Source organism: Corvus cornix, chromosome 3 (assembly GCF_000738735.6).
Source record: "Corvus cornix cornix isolate S_Up_H32 chromosome 3, ASM73873v5, whole genome shotgun sequence".
Lineage (NCBI taxonomy): Eukaryota > Metazoa > Chordata > Aves > Passeriformes > Corvidae > Corvus > Corvus cornix.
Genome location: NC_047056.1, coordinates 86,091,900 through 86,111,142, shown reverse-complemented (window position 1 = coordinate 86,111,142; position 19,243 = coordinate 86,091,900). Strand labels below are relative to the sequence as shown.

Genomic DNA, 19,243 nt, shown 5'->3' with positions numbered 1-19,243 from the left:
TATCTCTGATATCACTTCATGACTTTTTGCAGTCAGCAGTTTAAAGATTTTCTGAGCCAGGACTCCATCCAAAGCATCCATCAGTCAGGCTATTCTCTAATCCACTTTAAACTCATTTATCTCTTTGGCTACCTTCAAATCCTAAAGCAGTGAGTTCCACATTTCAATTTTTGTTGTGTATCAATGACATAAAAATAAAATAATAGGTTGAGCATCCTAGTTCTATCACTTAAAATTTTATTTGAATGCAAATTACATTATTTGTATCCTGAGCAGAGTTGTTTGTCTTTACAGTCACTCACAATAACTGGAAGTAAATTTTAAAAAGCACCACAGATGAGACTGATTCATGTGTATCCAACACTCAGACAAAATTGCAGTTGATCGGCTGCATCCTGTTGGCTGTTATGTTTTATGCAAAAACCAGAGTGCTGTGATACAAGCCAAAGTGTCATCATTTCAGCTTCATCAGAATGTGCTTATATTTTTAAGCACCAGCAATTTTCTTACAAATACTATGAACTCTGCAATTTATTTAATTGAATATTTAATATTAGATAGTTTTTTATTTAGAATAAGAAACTCTAAGAGGAAGTTTTGAAATATATTGGTGGTAGTTTATTGAGATCAATTGAGTAATTAAAATGGGTGTTCTCACCAGAAAAGTTTTTTTTAAAAAAAGAATGTCAGTAATATCAACCAATCCTTTCGTGCCACATATAGACAGCAAGCTGTCTTACAACTGGCCAACAAAATGCAGAATAAAATAGTAAAAAAAAATTTAAAAAAACATTTTTAATGGCTAAAATTAGCAAAGTTATTTACAGGAGAGGAGGAAGAAAAGTCACTAAATAGCCACTTCATCTGGATGAACTTTATTCAACAGTAGTTCTAAGGTAGTTAGTAGCAAGCACTTACCATAAAGCTGTCACAGCATTGCCACCTTCAAGGGCTGAAAACAATTTATCTTTAGAAACTACGTTCCTAGTGTGGATTGAGAAGGTAATATTAATGAAGGAAAGAACAAGGAAATAGCAGCACACTTAAAGCTGACTAGAACTAAAATCAATGACAAGAGGCAGCCAGAAACACATGAGTAATTTATTAAGCAGTGATAGATTTGGGTAAGTAGCACTGCAAAATCAGTCCTTCTTCAGATATGTGGGGTGAAGATAAATTAGCAGTTTTGTAAACTGGGCAATTCTGTTTGCCCTTTGACTAATATATAAAACAAGCCTTCAAGAAATGCACTTGCTCTTTTACTACCTGACTTTCACTGATGTACTTAATGCCGAAAGCTATATTAAATCCCCTGGGGTACAGACACTACTAGAATTCAACTTTGTCAAGGCATTGCTCTGAGTGATTATGTTATTGGCAATCACGTTTATCAGGTGTCCTGGAGTGCTGGGCTCTGTACCAACACAGAGGGAGAGCACCAGGTCCTCCTCTCTCAAGGAGACTGCAGCCTGAGTCAGGCACGGAGCATATACAGTCCACAAAACTGAAGTAAAAGCAATGAAGGGGTAGGCTTGTATAAGTCCATCCTCTCTGGTAAAATATATGCTCATTCACACAGTGATCTCATACACTTTATTAAAGACTACAAAACACCTTCTTATAAAACATTAATAACTTCTCTCTGTGTGTTTAAGTGGCCACTATTACGTTATGAGTGGAGCAGCAGATTAAATAGCCCAGATAACTATGGTGATCTCAGGCCATCTTCTTTCATGTGATACAAGAATAAAATAAGTTTTAAATGAATGTTCATAATGGGGAATTTGTACACTCTCTGCTTCCTCTTGTCACTGCTTAGGTGTCCACTGCTCAGAAATTTATATTGAATTTAATTTATATTAAATTGATCATGTCGACTTTCTGGTTTCCTCCTGCTTCCTGAAATATTGAGACACTGTAACTCTTTTACTGTTGCAGGCATCTTTAATGGGAAGCTCTTCAAATTTCTTCGAAAGTGTTACCTAAGAGCATAGATAATGCCCTCCCGAAGAAAGCTATCATGTTGCTAGGCGCTAGTTCTCTTTAGATCATCTTGCTGAAATCTCCGGGCACTCTCTCCACAATATTTTTCCTTCCTCATTTGGAAACCTCTTTTGTTCCCAGCAGGAAGCTCATGTTCTTAGACTCCCTAGCAGTTAAACAAAAGTGAAACCAGTAGATATGAGGCCTTGCAGAGAGCTTTGGGTCCTCACAAGGCTCCTTACAGTGACTTCCATAAGGAGAATGTATTTAGAACATATAGGAGGAAGAACCTTCGTCCTACTGGTATCTGTGAGGAACCAGTGCTGTCCTAAAAGTAATGATGCCCCAGATTCCTCCTCCAGATTGTGCTGACATGTTACATTACATCATAAGTATGGAATAACTCAGCTAAACCTTTTCTGTGGCTCTATGAGAAGAAGCAAGAGGGAAGTGGAGTACAGGCATGAAAGCCAGAGCCAATAAAAAGGCTGCTATTCCCCTTTTTCAAGAAACCTGGCTTGAAGTAACATGATGGAAGAGCTTTTATTAGTTACAACTCCTTCTGCTGCATATGAGTGTTCTAGAAAACCATTTCATTCTTTGTTCCTTTAAAACAGCCAGGTTGTCATAGTGTTCTTCTTTAATAATCACAACTTTACAAATTTTTAAAATCATGCTAAAGGAATCATTATGAGAGTTTCCACACTGCTTTGTCATAAATATTAAACCTTTTATCCTACTGGTTTAACATATCAGATAAAGAGAATTGAATGAATGTGATACCACACAGAATTTCCGCCTTTCTGGAAGACAATGCAAAAGTATTAACAGCATAAGTGCTTTCACCTTTTATAAGAAAAAAATTCTTGACATTTTTCCTTCTTGTGAAAGCAATGAATAGAAACTAATATCAAAATATTAGCTGATACTTAACCTATTGTTCACCTTCCCATTCTTAATCAAACTTCCATATACATGTGTGGTCACAGCTGCTTCTCTCTGGTTGTGGATGCTATTGCTTTTCTCTTTCAACATCCATGAATTTTCCATCATCCCGGTAGCCATGGTATAAAATGACAAGAAACTGACTCCTTTGATTTCCTCAGTGTGCATATGTATCCGTAGCTCTACAATCTTCCATCCAGCAAAAATTATGAGATTTCATTAATATCATTAGAAACACATGGGGGTCATGCCCACCCACAGAAACTCAATGTTTTCCCTCTTCTGTATTTAGAGGGACAATAAATTTATAACCTTTTTTTTTAGCTATTTTTTGTTTTAAATAAAGCCCTTCATTAAGAATTTCTTTCTTCCAAATGAAATTTAATCCTGAGGATGAGGGAGCTTCATTGCCATTACATGTATCTCTGCATGAACAAAATAATGGATGGCCTCTGAAACAACCCATGGCTAATGCATTAAAGGCATTAGAAATTAATATCATTACCATAAGAAGAATTAATGTGATCATGATGCTATTGTATAATAAGTTTGCATTGACACTGCCAGTTGCCCAAAATGGAGATTCTGTTCTTTCTGCTCATTCTGCATTCACTCTCATGTACACAGGTTGACAAGATCTGATACAGAGCTGTAAAGCAGTCGCCTCTGTCTTCTGTCTGCTGAAAATATTGTTTTGCAAGGCACAAACCATCCAAGGGTCACACTACCTCCACTTGCTTTTCTAGTGTGATAATATGCTCTGATTTTAAGGCTACAGGGAAAGAATATGTTATTTCTGAATAAAAAAATAAAATTAGGTTTTCAATTAAAAGAAACAGTAAAAATTGGTGAACTACATAAATACGTATGTGCATCCCATTAACAACTTTCAAATGCAGTTGCATTAATTTTTTTAAAAGTGCCTGTGTGTGTATGTCTACACATTATATGAACACATTCAAAAGCATCTGTTACCCTTTGTTCATAGGCATGTGTGGGGACACATGCACACACAGACTCCATTTGGGCTCATTGTTAGGTTTCTGTGCTGGATTTGGCTGGGATGTAGCTAATTTTCCACACAGAATCCTGTATGGCACTGTGTTTTGGATTTCTGAATAAAGAGTGTTGCTAAGACACTGATGTTTCAGCTATTGCTGAGCAGTGATTACACAGCATCAAGACCTTCACTGTTTCTCAGCTGCCCTGGCAGAGAGTAGGCTGGGGTGGGCAAGAAGTTGGGAGGGAACAGAGCCAGGATAGGTGACCCCAAATGACTAAGGGTTATCCCATACTGTATGACAACATGCTCAGCAATACAACCAGCATTGGACTTTTAAAGGTGGCTGTTGCTTGGAGACTGGCTGGGCAACAGTCTGCTGGTGGGAGGTGGTGAGTGACTGCTTTTGCATCACTTGGTGCAGGCTTTTTTTCCCTTCACTTATTAAACCATCTAAACCATCTCGACCCACAGGTTTTTCTCACTTTTGCTGTTCTGATTCTCTTCCCCATGTTGCTGGGGGAGTGATCAAGTGACTGGGTGGGTGCTTAGCTGCTGGCCCAGGTCAGCCCACCATATTTGCTCAAGCCCACTTCATGTTTTACTGCATAAGAGAACAAAGTCAAAGTGTTCTACATGCCTCTGTGGGTGGCATGACCCCAAGCACTGGCATAAAGTCATCCATACTCTGGATTAATTAGCATGCCTCTTGGGATGATTTTGTCCCACACTAGCTAGCATTATCCCAGTCAATTCCCTGAGCTTGGGATACTTGGAACTGGCAAGGGACCAGTTTGGATGTGGCCACCTTATTTTGGAGGAGAAAGAAATGTACTAACATAGACATTTTCTGTACCATTCCAGCTGGCTGCAGGACAAGTGAGTGCTTTCTTACCCATTTTGTTAGCAAGTACAAATATATGTAACCATAGCATATCTTTAAAAAAATTGCTTTATCTGTTACTTTTGAAAAATAAACTGAAGTTATGTGATATGAGAAGACTTTGGATTGCCACAATAATGTACATACTATCTCCCTTTCCTGGATTCTTTCTGTTTCGGACTTAAACTACTTCTTTCAAAAAGACAATTTCTTACTGTCTCCATACTGCTAATCCTAAAAGACATTTTCCTTGGAGGAAAACTGAGCATGCTTGAAATTGAGGATGCTCTTAGGGGCAAAATCATCCTTTTCATGTTATTATTCTTATATAAAGACTTTTAAGACATATGTATATAACTATGATTTTTTAAAAAATCAGAAAAAGAATGAAGGTAGGTGACATATGGCCTTGTAATAGCATTGCAAAGCTCTCACTTCAATGGTTTCAGTCAATCATGTAAAGGGATGAAACTCTTACAGATATGCAGAGAAGGAATCTTTGCTGACACCAGTATCCCAGACAAGAGGATGGACTGTTTTCATATGGCAGGATTATAATCATCACAGTCAGACTCACTGAAAGCCAACTGCAGGCTTTGTTGTTGAACTTCTCATTCTAGGCATCATTTTGATTGCTGAGGAAGCTCCCTAAAATTACAGCAATTTTATTGTTAGCAAATAAGATAAAAATCTAAAATAGAGCAAACAGATGATCAGATTTAAGAGTAGCGATACTCAAGTGATAACCACATTTTCTTAGAAGAAAAAATTCTTTTACAAGAATATGTTGCACTATGGGGCTACACAAGGCAGTATTTTCTGTCTACCTAATGGCAGCTTTTCCTGGTAATTTGTTTCACCAGGACATCAGTTTGCACTGCTGCATTTGGATCCTCCTGTGGGAATTTGAAGTCTCATATATCAGTATCCATTCTACTACCCTCTTATGTTACACCATCTTTTCAAGGAAGCTGCTTCAATTCCTTGCCTTTGTCTGTGCCTCGACACCTCCTCCTGTTTTTCTCCAAACTCTGTAGGGAGATCCCTCTCAACTGTGCTCTGAACCACTCTGTTCTTTGCTGACATTGCTGACTCGTGTAACCCTTGTGCTCAGCTCAGCCACCTCTTCATTACCAATCCTGGCTCATTGCCCCTAGCTACTCACACAGCCCCCATCTCAAACTTTTAAATAAATTAAAGCTAGGAAGACTCAGGACCTTTGGAACATGAGTTGCTCATTGTGCTAATTGACTACTGGCTCTTGTATTCTCTATTCTTCTCCAAACGGGTATAGCCATATAGCTAATGCAGACAAGTATTTCTACTTGCAAAAACCCAAAGAGAGATTTAAAAAGCTGAATATCTTTATGTAGTAAGCTGAAGTGATTATACAGCACATCATATGTTACAGTCAAACAGCTTTTTCTTCACTGTTAATGTAGTTGTCTCATTATTATATCTCTTCAAACCTGCCAAGAACATTTGTCTTCATTTAAGAGAGCACACCCCACATTCCATATTTTAAAATTAAAGGAATATGGAATTTTCAGAGCCTAGAAACAGTCCCTGAGAAACAACCTGAAAACCAAAGTGTAATAACATCAGGGAAGCTTTTTTATTATTGATCCATAATCTATACCTTAATTTGCATAGTTCCCAAGTAAATAGAAGTGTTTCTGACAGCCCAGTAGAAGCACTCTGACAGCCAGCATGCATTTTCTTTTCTCCTCTGAGTCACACCCAGTTGCAGAGACTTTTCAGGCCAAACTGTGCATTCATCGATATGAATGCAGTCTCTTCTGTTCACACTGCACCTTCAGTTCTGCTTCTATATTGCTGTTATCTGCAATGATGTACAAAAACATAACTAATTTTTCAATGGTGTTCAGAGACCAGGTTGATTTTGCTTGCCCATCAGTTCAAAAAACAAATCTATATTTTATCCACAAATCTATATTTTATCCTTCTTTAAATAATAAATCTTTCAGACTTGGTAATGCAAAACCTCACAAAGCTATTTTTATAGAGAAATTTTTCAAGATAGCATCAATTTCAATTTAATTTTTTAATTCTCATTCCTCAATAGCTCAGTAATGAAGCAGTTGTTTTGAGAAAGCATACCAGTGATTTCCACTTTTTTACCTAAACTGAGCATTATCACTTTGTTTTGTTTAAAAAAAAGAAAAAAGCCAAAAAAAAAACCCACCACCAAGAAAAAAAAGACAATTAGGAAACGGTCTTCTCTGGCACAGGGAAGCATCACTATTACAACACTGTGATAGCAATTTGAGACTAATTAGTCAGGAAGGAATTGAAAAACTTTTATATAAATTGATTTTATGCCTTAGAGTTTTAAAGGGCTTCTTATTTTCTTTTATATCTGCCTGTAAACCTCTTGTTCTGAGCTTCAAAAACTTCAAAACACACTTATTTGAGGTCACAGTTAAAATATTGTTATTTTGTCCTGACAGAGCTGATGTTTACCTTGTTTAAAGTGTTTAGCATCAAAGCCAATACAATAAATTCATGATGTGAAGTAGGCCAAATTCACTTACCAGAAAAAATGCTCATCCAATACTCTGTAAACATTTAAAGTACTTAAGATGAGAAGCGAGATCACAAGCCTCTGCTCATGCACCTTTCCTCCCTTATTCTGTAGGTGTAACACCCAGTATAAAACCCACTTAAATTAATGGGAGTCTTTCCACTGACTTCTGGATTAATCCTATAAACAAATAGAGGATCCTATTCCTTCATTTCCTGCCTGCCCAGAAAAATTTACATCTTCACAGCACAAAGGCAGAAAGGGAAGAGATTCTGTTGCCAGGTTTTGTAATCGAAGAAATTAAATTGCCTCTGAGTAACCTGTTCTGTGATACTGCTTGTTCAGACCTCATTTGCTTAAATATAACCTGGCAATAACAATCCAAACCAGGAGGAGGACTAAAATGAGTATGAGTGTAAGGAAATTGTATGAGAACTGTATTCCACCTGGCTTTCAATTTACTGTAGGCATGTCACCAAGAAAGCAATTCCAAGTTAAACAATAAAAACTTGAGCTTTGAACCGACAGTCTCCAGAGAATGTGGTAAACAACATGGAATGAATTTTACTGTCTCATATATTAGTCATAGCTCAGCATAATATGAATTATCCAGCTGGACTTCTTGCCTCTATCCAGCCTAGTCACCAAAATGAGCCACAAATATTTCTATAGTCCCAAGGCAAATTAGCACAGCATGGCTTCCATCCCATACACCCGAGCCCTCCAGGGCAGGAGGACACTGAGTGCAATCTGACTGTCAGGAAGGGTTCCTGGCCCAGGCCCTCTTTCAGTCTCTGTGTGGGCCTGAGCTGGGAGAACAATTTTTGGTTCAGGTCAAAACTGTGCCAAGGAATTCCCTAACAATTTATGCGCATGCCAATGCATAAAGGATACCTTTGCTGTTACTGGTGTAGACATTCTGCCACATGACAGAGTGAGGAAGGTTTGCACATGCAGCTAGCAATTTTAATGGATTCTTTTTCTTGCCAAAAGACAGGAGACTATCCCTTCACATCTAGTTGCTGGAATTATTTTGTACTATGTGTATTATAAGATCTGGAGGAGAATAGGGGCTAGCAGAGGAATTATTTTGAATACAACCCAGCAGTTCTCTATAGACATAACATGAGGGATGCCAAAGTACAACTATACTGTGAAAGATTTAAGTGCAGAGGTTGTTGATATGAGTGATAGAGGCAACAGCTATTAAGGGAGAACTTTGAAGAAAGGTAACTGCAAAGGGCAGAAGTTAAAAAGAAGGCTCCATATACTTCTAGTGGATCAGATATAAACAGCACTTCTCTTGCTGGGATCTGCACCTGGGAAAAATGTGAGACATTCTGACTGGTCTTCATAAATAAATGTGAAAAGAGATTGTAAATGCTTTACTCATAGATGAGTAGTTTTTAGAAATACCTTTAAGGTAAATCTAGGTAAAAGAGGAGCAGAAACTGAATTTGTTAGTAAAGTATCTGAAGAGACTTTAGGTGAAAATAGTAAGACAGACATTAAAAGTATAAATGGAAAGCACAAATGCAGAGAAAAAATACAATTCAAACCGTAAGTTTACTTCCAGATTTACTTATACTACTGCAGTAGGATCGCTGTGGTTATATGGTCAGATAAAAGGACAGATTCCAGAAGTGAAGAAAAACAAACCTTAAATCAAAGTAGCAGAACAAATTGTATTGCACCCTGACACTCGGTGCATGAAATGGTCCCAAAGTTTAGCAAATGTTGTGATAATTTGCCTATGATACCAAAAAGAAAAGAAGAATAAAATTGGATACTAGAAAAAATTTGCTGTGAGATTGCTGTGCTGTTGATAAAGATGGGAGTGTAATTGTAAAATAAATCAAAGGAACTGTAGAAGGAGCTGGGTCATTTACAGCCAGCTTATATGCTATTTATCAGAACCTAGAAAGGCATCTTGCTTGTTGTGCGTAAACAAAATGATTGAGTAGAAGGACAGAAAATTGGTTGTCCTTAGTTATTACTCATTATCTTTTTGAGGCAGATCGCCTAACTACTCTAAGATTACTGCTGTTGCACTGAAAAAGTGACTTGCTTTAAAAATCCAGGTAAAGTCTCCCAGTCACATTGTCTTGTACCACATATAGAATCCTTCAATATAATGATTAACTATGCATATCTCATCACACAAATGCACATGAAGTCAAATGATAATTATTCTGGGCTATCATGTGAGATATCAGAACAAAATGTAATGAAGTTAAACCATTTGAGTCTGCAACTACTAAGGACAATGGAAAAAACTTTTAGAAGATCCCTAAATTTTTCTCTGTGTTAATTAAAGAGTTTCATAGCTGTTGGTTGAAAACACAAATAACATTATTTTAGAACAATTATTTCCACTATATTGCTATTTTCAATATCAGTATCAGATTTCCTGAGTTCCTTGCTTGAGCAAGTGGTGTTAGCAGCACTGGAGTCTGCCAAAAGAAAGGAACATAGGATTTTTTAAATGGTATCATCAAAGCTTTATGGTCTCAGCAACATTAATGATCCTGGAAGAAAAACCTGAAAGATTTCAGCTATGATTTCTCAGGTATTTAAGATCCTAAGAGTTTCAAATATGTTTGCAACTGAAGAGGCAGCCTCCCTTGCCATATTTTTTTCTCATTGAAAATCTGTCTCTCTTCCAGAAAACCACTCCTGAAAAGAAAGTTCTTGCTTCTTTGCCCCACAGTCTCTGAATGTCCATCTATTTTAACGTCACTTTACTCTCTAAACCAGTATTTAATCTAACATTCAATATTATCTGACCAATATACTGTCTCCCTATATTCTGAAAGTCTGCTGTTCTTGAGGTAAAGATACTGTATTTCCCAAATCAGTTTTAAAATAAGTGATAATAAAGAAATAAAATTCAGAATATTAAGCAGTATTTTCTTTTGTGAATTTACATTTTTGATTTAAAGAAGAAAAAGACACTATTTGAGAGTTCATGGCTTAAGAATCCCCGAAAGACAATAAAATATACACATTTTGTCATAGGATTACTTTTCTGCTTTTTACTGTGTCCTTGGCATTATCTTTGCTTTGTTTGTTCTTTGTTTCATTTATTCATTATTGTGGTCTTTAAGTGCTGTTTGTGAACTCAGTGCATGATCAGAACATCATAAGAATAGCACCCATTTAATTTTTCTCCTTAGGTTTATCTCCTCAGAGATTAAGTCAAGGGCAAGATTACAATCTCTAAGAAATTTTATTATTTAAATGGTTTTCTACTACCTCTCATTTCTACTTCATTAAATAATCCAAGTGGATTTTAGCCCTGTTCATTTTTCTATCACCAGTACAGATTTCATTTTTCATGTTCATTTTCAAATAGCTTTGATTCTTATACTGTTTATCAGGACTCACAAGTTTGTTGAAGGAAAAAGAACCTGTTTCGGGGCAAGAACACAAATCAGGTGTTCTTGCTTCTCTTTGCCTTTTTGTGGAAGACACTGCTATTAAAGAAAAAATCCACACATTATTCTGTTAAAAAAATACCATTGTTCTGTTAATAAAACCCAAAACACAACAGCCAGATGCTCAAAGAATACTGATAAATTCTTATTTTGAGGTTACATTTATGACCTACATTTACAGGTCATAAAAAATTATGCATTCTCTACTTTACTCATCATTATTACGTTATAAATATGAATCACTAGAACACATAGCTTTGAATTTACATTTTTTTTTACATTTCTAAGCTGTGCTTTGGTACACTCATATGAAGTAGGTGTCTTACAAGTATCAGAGAAGTAAATAATTTGATACCTGATGTGTGTTCTTGCTTTCAATAGTATATTGTTTATTAAAATGGGATGAGTGGTCTTACTTAGATATTCCAGGTAGCTAAACACCTGAGACTCAATTAAAGTTCATGAAACTATGCATTCTGAGGAGAGAAGAACTCCCTTCCCCCACTTACAAGTACATATGGGGAGCCAGGAACAAGAGCAATGGGAGGAAGAGGAGGTTAGAGTAACAGTTAAATTAATTTCAGAAGCTTGAAGAAATAGTGAATAAATTAGGCTGTTAAAATTAATTTTGTTGCAGGTTGACAGGTGCTCAGCACAGGTAATTAATTCAGTGAGTTTTAATAAACTAGAATTAGAAGCAAATGCAAAGCATCTCCTAAAGCAATGGGGAAGATGTGTGCCACTATCTCTTGGTGCAGGCAGGCTGATATACTGTGGTTTTCTCTGAGTGATGGGCCACAAGGTTTGAGTGATGCTGCTGCATGTGCAGGAAGGTGAGGGGAGGTGGTGGTCCCTGGCCAAGGAAGAAGAGGAGAGGAAGGAGCAATTGGCAGTAGTCCATAACCTGGTGAGAAAGAAAAAATGCTGATATGTACTTTCTAAAATTAGACATATTCAATGGCCCATTTAATAACAACCTTTGGTAAAAATGAATTTTTGTTTCTATGTGGAAATTGGCTTCCCAGATACAGTGCTTTCCCAGACAGAGCAGCATTGTTTCCCTATTTATTTATCAAAGTGAAAGAATAAGGAAGTGCATAAAAGCCAGATTTCCAGTGGGGTATTGGACAACTGTGCTGAGCCCATGGCTGTGTCTGGGAGGGGGCAGTTTTGTTTGCCATGGCTCTCTTGCAGGGAGGGAGGCTGAGATCACTGCAAGCACTGCCTGCACATGAATCTGTCATCACAATCCCACAGCGGTTGTTTGGCGATGTTTTGAGGCTGATTTGCATCTTTCTGATGGCATGTGATGCAAATACACTGTTATATCAGTGATACAGGCTTACTATTGTTGTTCATTAAAGACCCCTGTCTGCCACTCAGAAGTTAGATATAATCAGCAGTCATATATTCCAGCTAGAGCACAGATTGCTTCTCATAAAACTTTCTGCTGTTTTCTCATTTTGTGCTCAACACAATCATTAACATTTTCATCACAGTTCTTTCTTCCACAGTAGCTGTGTCCACATTTGTCTCAGATTATCATCTTCCCCTTTTTTTCAGTATAGAGGATAAATTATGAATTAAATCCTACGTATGCACTCAAGTCAACCATAAGAGTTCGCAGTGTTTTCACCAAAAAGATCAGGATTTGTTTGTATTTGCATTATTTACAAGGGAAATTGTATATTCACCTTTTTTTTTGTCAGAGTATGTTTTTATCTATGCAGTTCCTGCATAAAAAATTCTGTACTATTCCTCAAAAGTAATTTTGTTGTCAAATTCTTGCTCCAACAGAACTCTCTAGCTTTTGCAAGAACATTGATAGGAAAGCAAATTAAAATTGCGTAGTAGGAATTCATAACGTATGAAGCAGCAGTTAAAGAAAGGACATTTGTGATTTTTCTATTGTACTTATTGTGTGTTTCATTGCAGAACTTTCATTTTAAGTAAGTGTGGTGGAGGGGTTTCATATACAGGAAATACTGCTACTAGTCAGGCTTTAACTGGATAGATTTTATGAATACATATACCTTAGCGACATCTAAACATAAGAATTAATGGCAAAGCCTAGGATGGAATAACTAGTGCATTTTCAAGATCTGCTGGTTTTTTCCAGTTTACATTATTGCTTTTTTTAAATTAACAGTTCTCTTGTATATAATTGTACAGAGCCCCTTTCCTCTGGATTTAAATAGACAATTTGACTCAGGATTTGAAGACAAGGTGTTTGTCACATCTGTAAATTCAAAGCAGGAAATCATTATGTTTTGACTCTTCAAGTGCATAAATTTTTGAAAGTTCAGAGGTTGATGTCAGCTAATACTAATATCAGCTGGTATCAGCTATCAGCTATCAGATATGTATTCCAGATAGCTATTGGAGTTAACCAGCACAACTGATTACAGATAAGAATCTGGAAAAATTAACACCATGGAAAATTCAAACCAAAACATATTGGAAAGTTATTAAGAATGTAAAATGAACTAAAAAAGATGCATGGTGTAATATATGGGTATCATATATGTCATATCCTTCCTATCAGCCTTGAATCAATATATGCAATCACCTATATTTAAGTAGGAACATACATATTCTCTCCCTAAATAGTTTGCTCAGCTGGGATTTTAGTAAAAAATTTTACCTAGCCTTAATAAAAAGCTAAGTGTAAGGTAGCCATTACATGTGTATGATGCATAAAGTAATATCTACATTTTTCATTTTTTCATGAATTTACATCATTGATGTTTGGGGTGTGAATTGTTTTTTCTTTTAATCTTAACATAATTTGACACTTCAGATTGTGCTAAGGATAAATTGTGCTAAGGATATTCTCAACATTACTGGTGTGGTTTTGGTTCTGGGGTGCTATGCAGACTGCATTTTATAGCCTGCTACTGGCATTTTAAGCAACAAAGTGGAGGGCAGATCATCATTTATGCCAGGAAGCTCATTTATGTAAGCTACAATGTGAAGTTTAATTAAGGGCTTCAGTGACAAAGGAAAGCCAACTGCATGTGCTCAAAATACTTTTCAGATGACAAATTACTGATACCCATAAAAACAATATCCAGGGTAATTGTTAAGGTTATGATACTTAAACCTGCCTAAAAATATCTAAGGCAGTGTATTCCAAGAGGTTAAAGTTCTATAAAATTTAAATAAAAAATCAAAAAATCAAATTTAGATTTGTAATCAGGGTCTTTCTTCATGGAGGGAAATAAAATTTAACTCGCAATTAGGAGCATTTGTATCCCCACATTTTCTCTGTTCAGCTCAGTGTGATTTTATAATCAGTAATTTTGTAACTGGTTTACCAGAATGGCTTTGCAATGATCCCTGGTCAAAGTAAATGTGTAGAGAAAAATCTGCTGGAATGATTTATTTTGTGTCTTTGTCCCTGCTCAGAACACTCAGTATTTGGGAAAACAAGTCAAAACCTCTTCTGCTTAATCCCCATCAACATTTCTCTTTCTTTCTCTCGCTCTTTGTGGCCACCACATCATAAAGGGAGAAAAGGGAGAGTGAATGCTAAGGATAAAGGTCAAGATGATAGAATATGACAACTCTTTGAATTGAAAACAGAAATGAGTGTCCCTAAGTATTCAGCATGAGCTTCTCTTTGCTCCCTGCAGGGCATCTGCACCACAACCACCGCATTTTTACACTTCTTCTTCTTAGCTTCATTCTGTTGGGTTTTGACAGAAGCGTGGCAGTCATATATGGCTGTTACTGGAAAAATTAGGACACGGCTCATAAGGAAGCGTTTCTTGTGCCTTGGATGGGGTAAGTCAGTAAAACTAATTTCCTAAGAATCATTGGAATGAAACATTTAATGCAGTGGCAATGTCAAGAATATCATCATTTTCTTCAGTAAAACTGAAAGATAGTAGACAGCAATGTTACTAAAAGGAAAACTAGGTTAGAAGCCTTTCCACTGTATCTCAGGCTCAAGGTATGCTGATGTGTATCGTAGCATTCGTTTATAAATATATTTTAACAAAATTTTAGAAGATTTTCAGCAAAGTAGTGTAATATCAAGAAATCAAAATAAAACAAGAAAAAAACACTCTCTGAATATTCATGAAACCTCTTTCTAGTTAAGACCTGTCAAATGTACCAGTAATTTAGCTACATCAAAGTGGTACACTGTGGGCAGAAAACAGTGTCCTCCTCCCTGCCAGTGCTTTAGAAAAACAAATCCTACAATAGCAATGTGCTTCATTAAATAATTCATTCCATGTAAAATTGTCCATTTTGCATTAGCTTACCCTGTCATTTTTTTGTCCAGGCAGAACAACAATATTTTACTCAGCATCTGATGATTATTACTGTTTTGGTTTTTTTCAGGACTGCCAGCATTAGTGGTTGCAATATCAATAGGCTTTACCAAGACAAAAGGATATGGAACAGCTCACTAGTAAGTCAATCTGAAATGATAAATTATGTTTTTAATTACCAAGATTGTCATATCCATCAACTGCATAGCACACTCTAAAGGCTCTACAGGTATCCATTCACACTTGGAATTGCCCTAAGAGTCACTGAGTGATCCACAAAAGAACAAAGAGAAAACAGCATGCCAGTCTTGGAATGAGCTCAGCAAAGCACCAGGAATCCTAGATTTCGTTTGAGATTTTGAAATAGTAAACTTTTAAGGAACATTGATCATTAGATACACTTAGACACCTAACATTTATGTAGATTTACAAAAGAGAATTTTAAATGTTATGGGTAGCCTTTGCCAGCCTTTAAACATGTCCAAAACTGTACTGGCAAGAGTCTCTTTGGCACCCAGGTTTCTGCACACCAAGAAAGTACCTCAACTTTAATGCCCCTGAGCAGCTTGGAGCCAAAGCCCTTCAAACATCTCAAAACAGTTCTCCCATCCATCCTTTCTGTCTCCTGGACACCCTAATCCAGCCCATTTCCTGGGCTGTGCTGTATTTGAGAGACAGAAAGGAGGAAATCTGTGTGCTTCATTTAGTCTCAACTAATGCAGGTCCTGTTTAGCCACCTAGCTGGTTCCAGTGTGTATTTAGCGCCTCGGAAAATTAACTCCTCAGAGAGGCTGCCCTTCGGTCTTCTGATGAAGAAGGAGCTGGGCCTTCCTTCTGCCAGTGGTGTGCTCCAACCACCATTATGTATGCAAGAGTGTGTTTTCTTGGGGCAGCCTGTTTGGAGCTCTCCTCACGTTGCCTAAGAAATTGAGTGTGCATCTGGACAGAAAGAGAGGAAATATGACTCTGTAGACTGGCAATGAGGGCATTCATCAGAGATGTGGATGAGTTAGGTCAAGTCCTTGCTTCAATGAATATTTAATTATTCTCCTTAGCATCATCACTGGGTGAGATCAGGATTCCCCTTCCCTTCCTTGTATGTCTCACCATCTTGGCACTTCAGCTCTGGGTGGGTAAGAATTCAAAACCAAATCTCCTTCTGAGTACTGGCTCCAACCACTAAGCTCTGTAGTTTTAAACTGTGACAATGTGCATCTTGAGTTTTTTAATGAGGAATGTCTTATGTAACTGAAATGCTTAATTGCACTTAGAGCTGGCAAGTGCAACAGTGGTCTTAGCCCTCTTTTGAAGGTTATGTTGAGAACCAACTCTTCTGATTTTTTTTTTTTTAACTATGTACTCATCTTGCTGTCTTTTTTTATTATTTAGTCCTTGAACCACAACTGGAAAACTATTTAGGCTGTGAGAATTACAAATCACAAAATAACAATGTCCAGACCCCACTGGGGATGTAGCTCTGTCCCTTGCAGGATTAATCCCATTACATTTGCTCTACTGAATTCATTCATGTGTGAGGACTTGCTTTAGTTAACATTGCTTCCTGCTTCCTTCCTGGACTGAATGCATTTTTAAAAGAGGATATTCTGAAATATTCAGACAAAGCAACAAATCATTCATTAAGAGTAACCTGGAAAGTAAAAAAGAGCGGGTTTCTGTACATGTAACAGCTCTTCTCCCAGGATCCAAATCCAGCTGACATGGTACTGTGGGAGAAAAGAACAAATGAAAGCATACAAGGGACAAATAGAACCATAATTCAGCTTTCTCATCTTTTTGGAAATACGTTTTCTTTGCATTTGACATCAGAATTACATAAGGAAAACAGTGAAGACAAGGAATGGAGATTTCCTCCTCCATCAGCAGCTGATGTGCTGTCCCACTCCAGAAGGCAGCAAAGAATTGTATCTCATGACAACTGCTGGGCAGTGTAAAAGGAGAGCTCCTGTCCTGCTCCTCCCACCATAACTAAAGCACTTGTGTAAGGTTTTTAATTGCTTACACTATATTTTGCCTATTTGGCTGCAGTCAATTACACACATGCTGCTGTCAGAAACATGCCCTGTTGCAAACTATTCATGGTCTGTAAGATGCTCATTTTGAAAATGAAGCTTTTAAATGGAGAACATTAAAAGTGAAAATTAAGGAATTAATTCCAGTTCCATAATCCCACACATGAAGAGATTCATGAAAAGGGAGAAGGTCCAAGAATCTTTGCAGCACCTCTCAATTTTGTATGGTATATGTATGATGAGAGTGCTTGAATTGTTCACATTGGAGCCGTTTCTGTGATCATCAGTCTCTGATTTCTGTCTTTTTTCTGAGTCCAAATTATTAGATGGTTCAATTGCTGTATTTTTAAAACTACATAAGGAAAATATTTCACCCAGACACTTTTAGTGATAGAGATACAGAAGCTGAAGGGATTTCCTAAATCAGAGACAAGTTTTTAGATATTTCAGGTTATCTGGAAAAGATTAGTGTGTCTGAAAGCTTAATAGCTTTTTCCAGCCATTTCTATAATAAATATTGTTGCTATCTCTTTTTAGAAAATCAGAACTATGAAAGCACCACTACTAAAACTTATAGTTAATAAACCTGTGTGAACTGCTCATGTTAACATAGAGTGCGGATAAGTTCTAGGAATTTATTGCATCAGCAAAAATTAAAACTCTGTCATAGTCACGATCTTGCCATGCTCTCTTAAGAGAAGGAACCAATCTCCTGGAGAGCATCAAAAAACTCACAAAATGTACAGGACACAGGAGCAAGTGTACAGATGCTTCATCACTCAGCAGAATTTTATGACCATGTAACATGGTCCCATAAAGCCACCAGTGGCTGCTCTTAACACTAATCAATTTATATGGTTTTCTGCTATGTGCACATCAGGGAGAAAGAAGACAGAACAAGAGAACAAAATAAAAACAACTATAAAGCACAGGGGAAAAAAAAGCTATCAGAACAAAGGAAGAGGAGAAGGAAAAAATAGTAAAAAATTGGAAAGAAATGCCTTTTGGTGTAGGAAGGCACCTGAAAATCTGTCTTCAGAAAGTCTTCAACAGAAGATTGAGGAAAAATGAATTTCAGTCATCAACTAGGAAATGTTGAGTACATTGCAATAAGATGTCACACATTGGTGAAAATCCAGATTGTTGAAAATTCAGGTTGTGTAAAAAAGAGGCTAAGTGTAAAAAAGGACAACCTCTACATTTTTTTCCGGTCTCTGCCTCTAAATGGAAATCACTCTTTTGAACAGCCATTTACAACATGGAAATGGGAAGGAACAATTCTCCCTTGGTCTCAAAAAGTTTTGTGTTAGAAACTGATTTTTATTTTTTATTAAGAAAAAACTTGTCATTGACCCTTTTTTCAACACAGGCAACTGAAATTACTTTCAAACTACAATACATCAACTATTTTTATGAACTGATGCTTCTGTCTCCCAATAAACATGAAAAATTTAATTACAAGTCCTAATTACTCAGAGTGGTCATCTTCACTAAGTTTAAAAGTTCATACTGGTGAGAAAGTGCACTACGAATGCATTTCCCCCTCTCAGAAGTCTGTCTTCCCAGACTGACAATAATAACCTAGCTTTTGAAAAAATAGTAAGAAAAACTGCAGAAATTTTGAAAGCATTTTTCTTTGACATTGCAAAAATAAATTGAACATTAGTGTTGTATTTGATTTTTGAGGTAGGATGTAAAATAGCTTAGCATGTATTACCTTTTCAACAGTGAAGCAGATAGGAACTATTTGCATCCATTTATCATTCCAGAATTTAGAACACTGGTGCAGTTGGGTTCATGTGACAGTTTTCAGATGGCTTCACTGCAATGGAAAACGCTTTTATTCTTTGCAGTGAGAATACCAGCCCTAGCAGACCATTAATATTATGATGTGCTTGCATTTGTTTTACTTGGATTTTAAAAGTAAAAACCCAGTACTGGAAAATAAAGAAGATATGTGTGATTCTGATGTGAATGTTTCTGCATGTGAAATCCAAGTAAATTATTTGAATGTATACACTTGAGTTTCCTTATATGTAGGTGTGATCATGCATTCAAATAAACATGCTGTTCTTTGAATGCGTAATCACTGGGAAAATAGCACAGCTGCATTTACTTCAGTGGGTGAAGCTCCTGATCT

General features: G+C 36.8%; 1 protein-coding gene across 11 annotated transcripts in view; it reads left to right on the top strand.

Annotated features, from left to right (window-relative positions):
• ADGRB3 (adhesion G protein-coupled receptor B3) overlaps positions 1–19,243 on the top strand; it is a 448,905-nt gene that overhangs the window by 390,757 nt on the left and 38,905 nt on the right. For all 11 annotated transcript variants that reach the window (XM_010405738.3, XM_010405732.3, XM_010405697.3 and 8 more), the window contains 2 exons: positions 14,429–14,579; positions 15,144–15,213. In XM_010405738.3, coding sequence (XP_010404040.1) covers positions 14,429–14,579; positions 15,144–15,213 — 221 coding nt within the window. The remainder of the gene's footprint in view (positions 1–14,428; positions 14,580–15,143; positions 15,214–19,243) is intronic.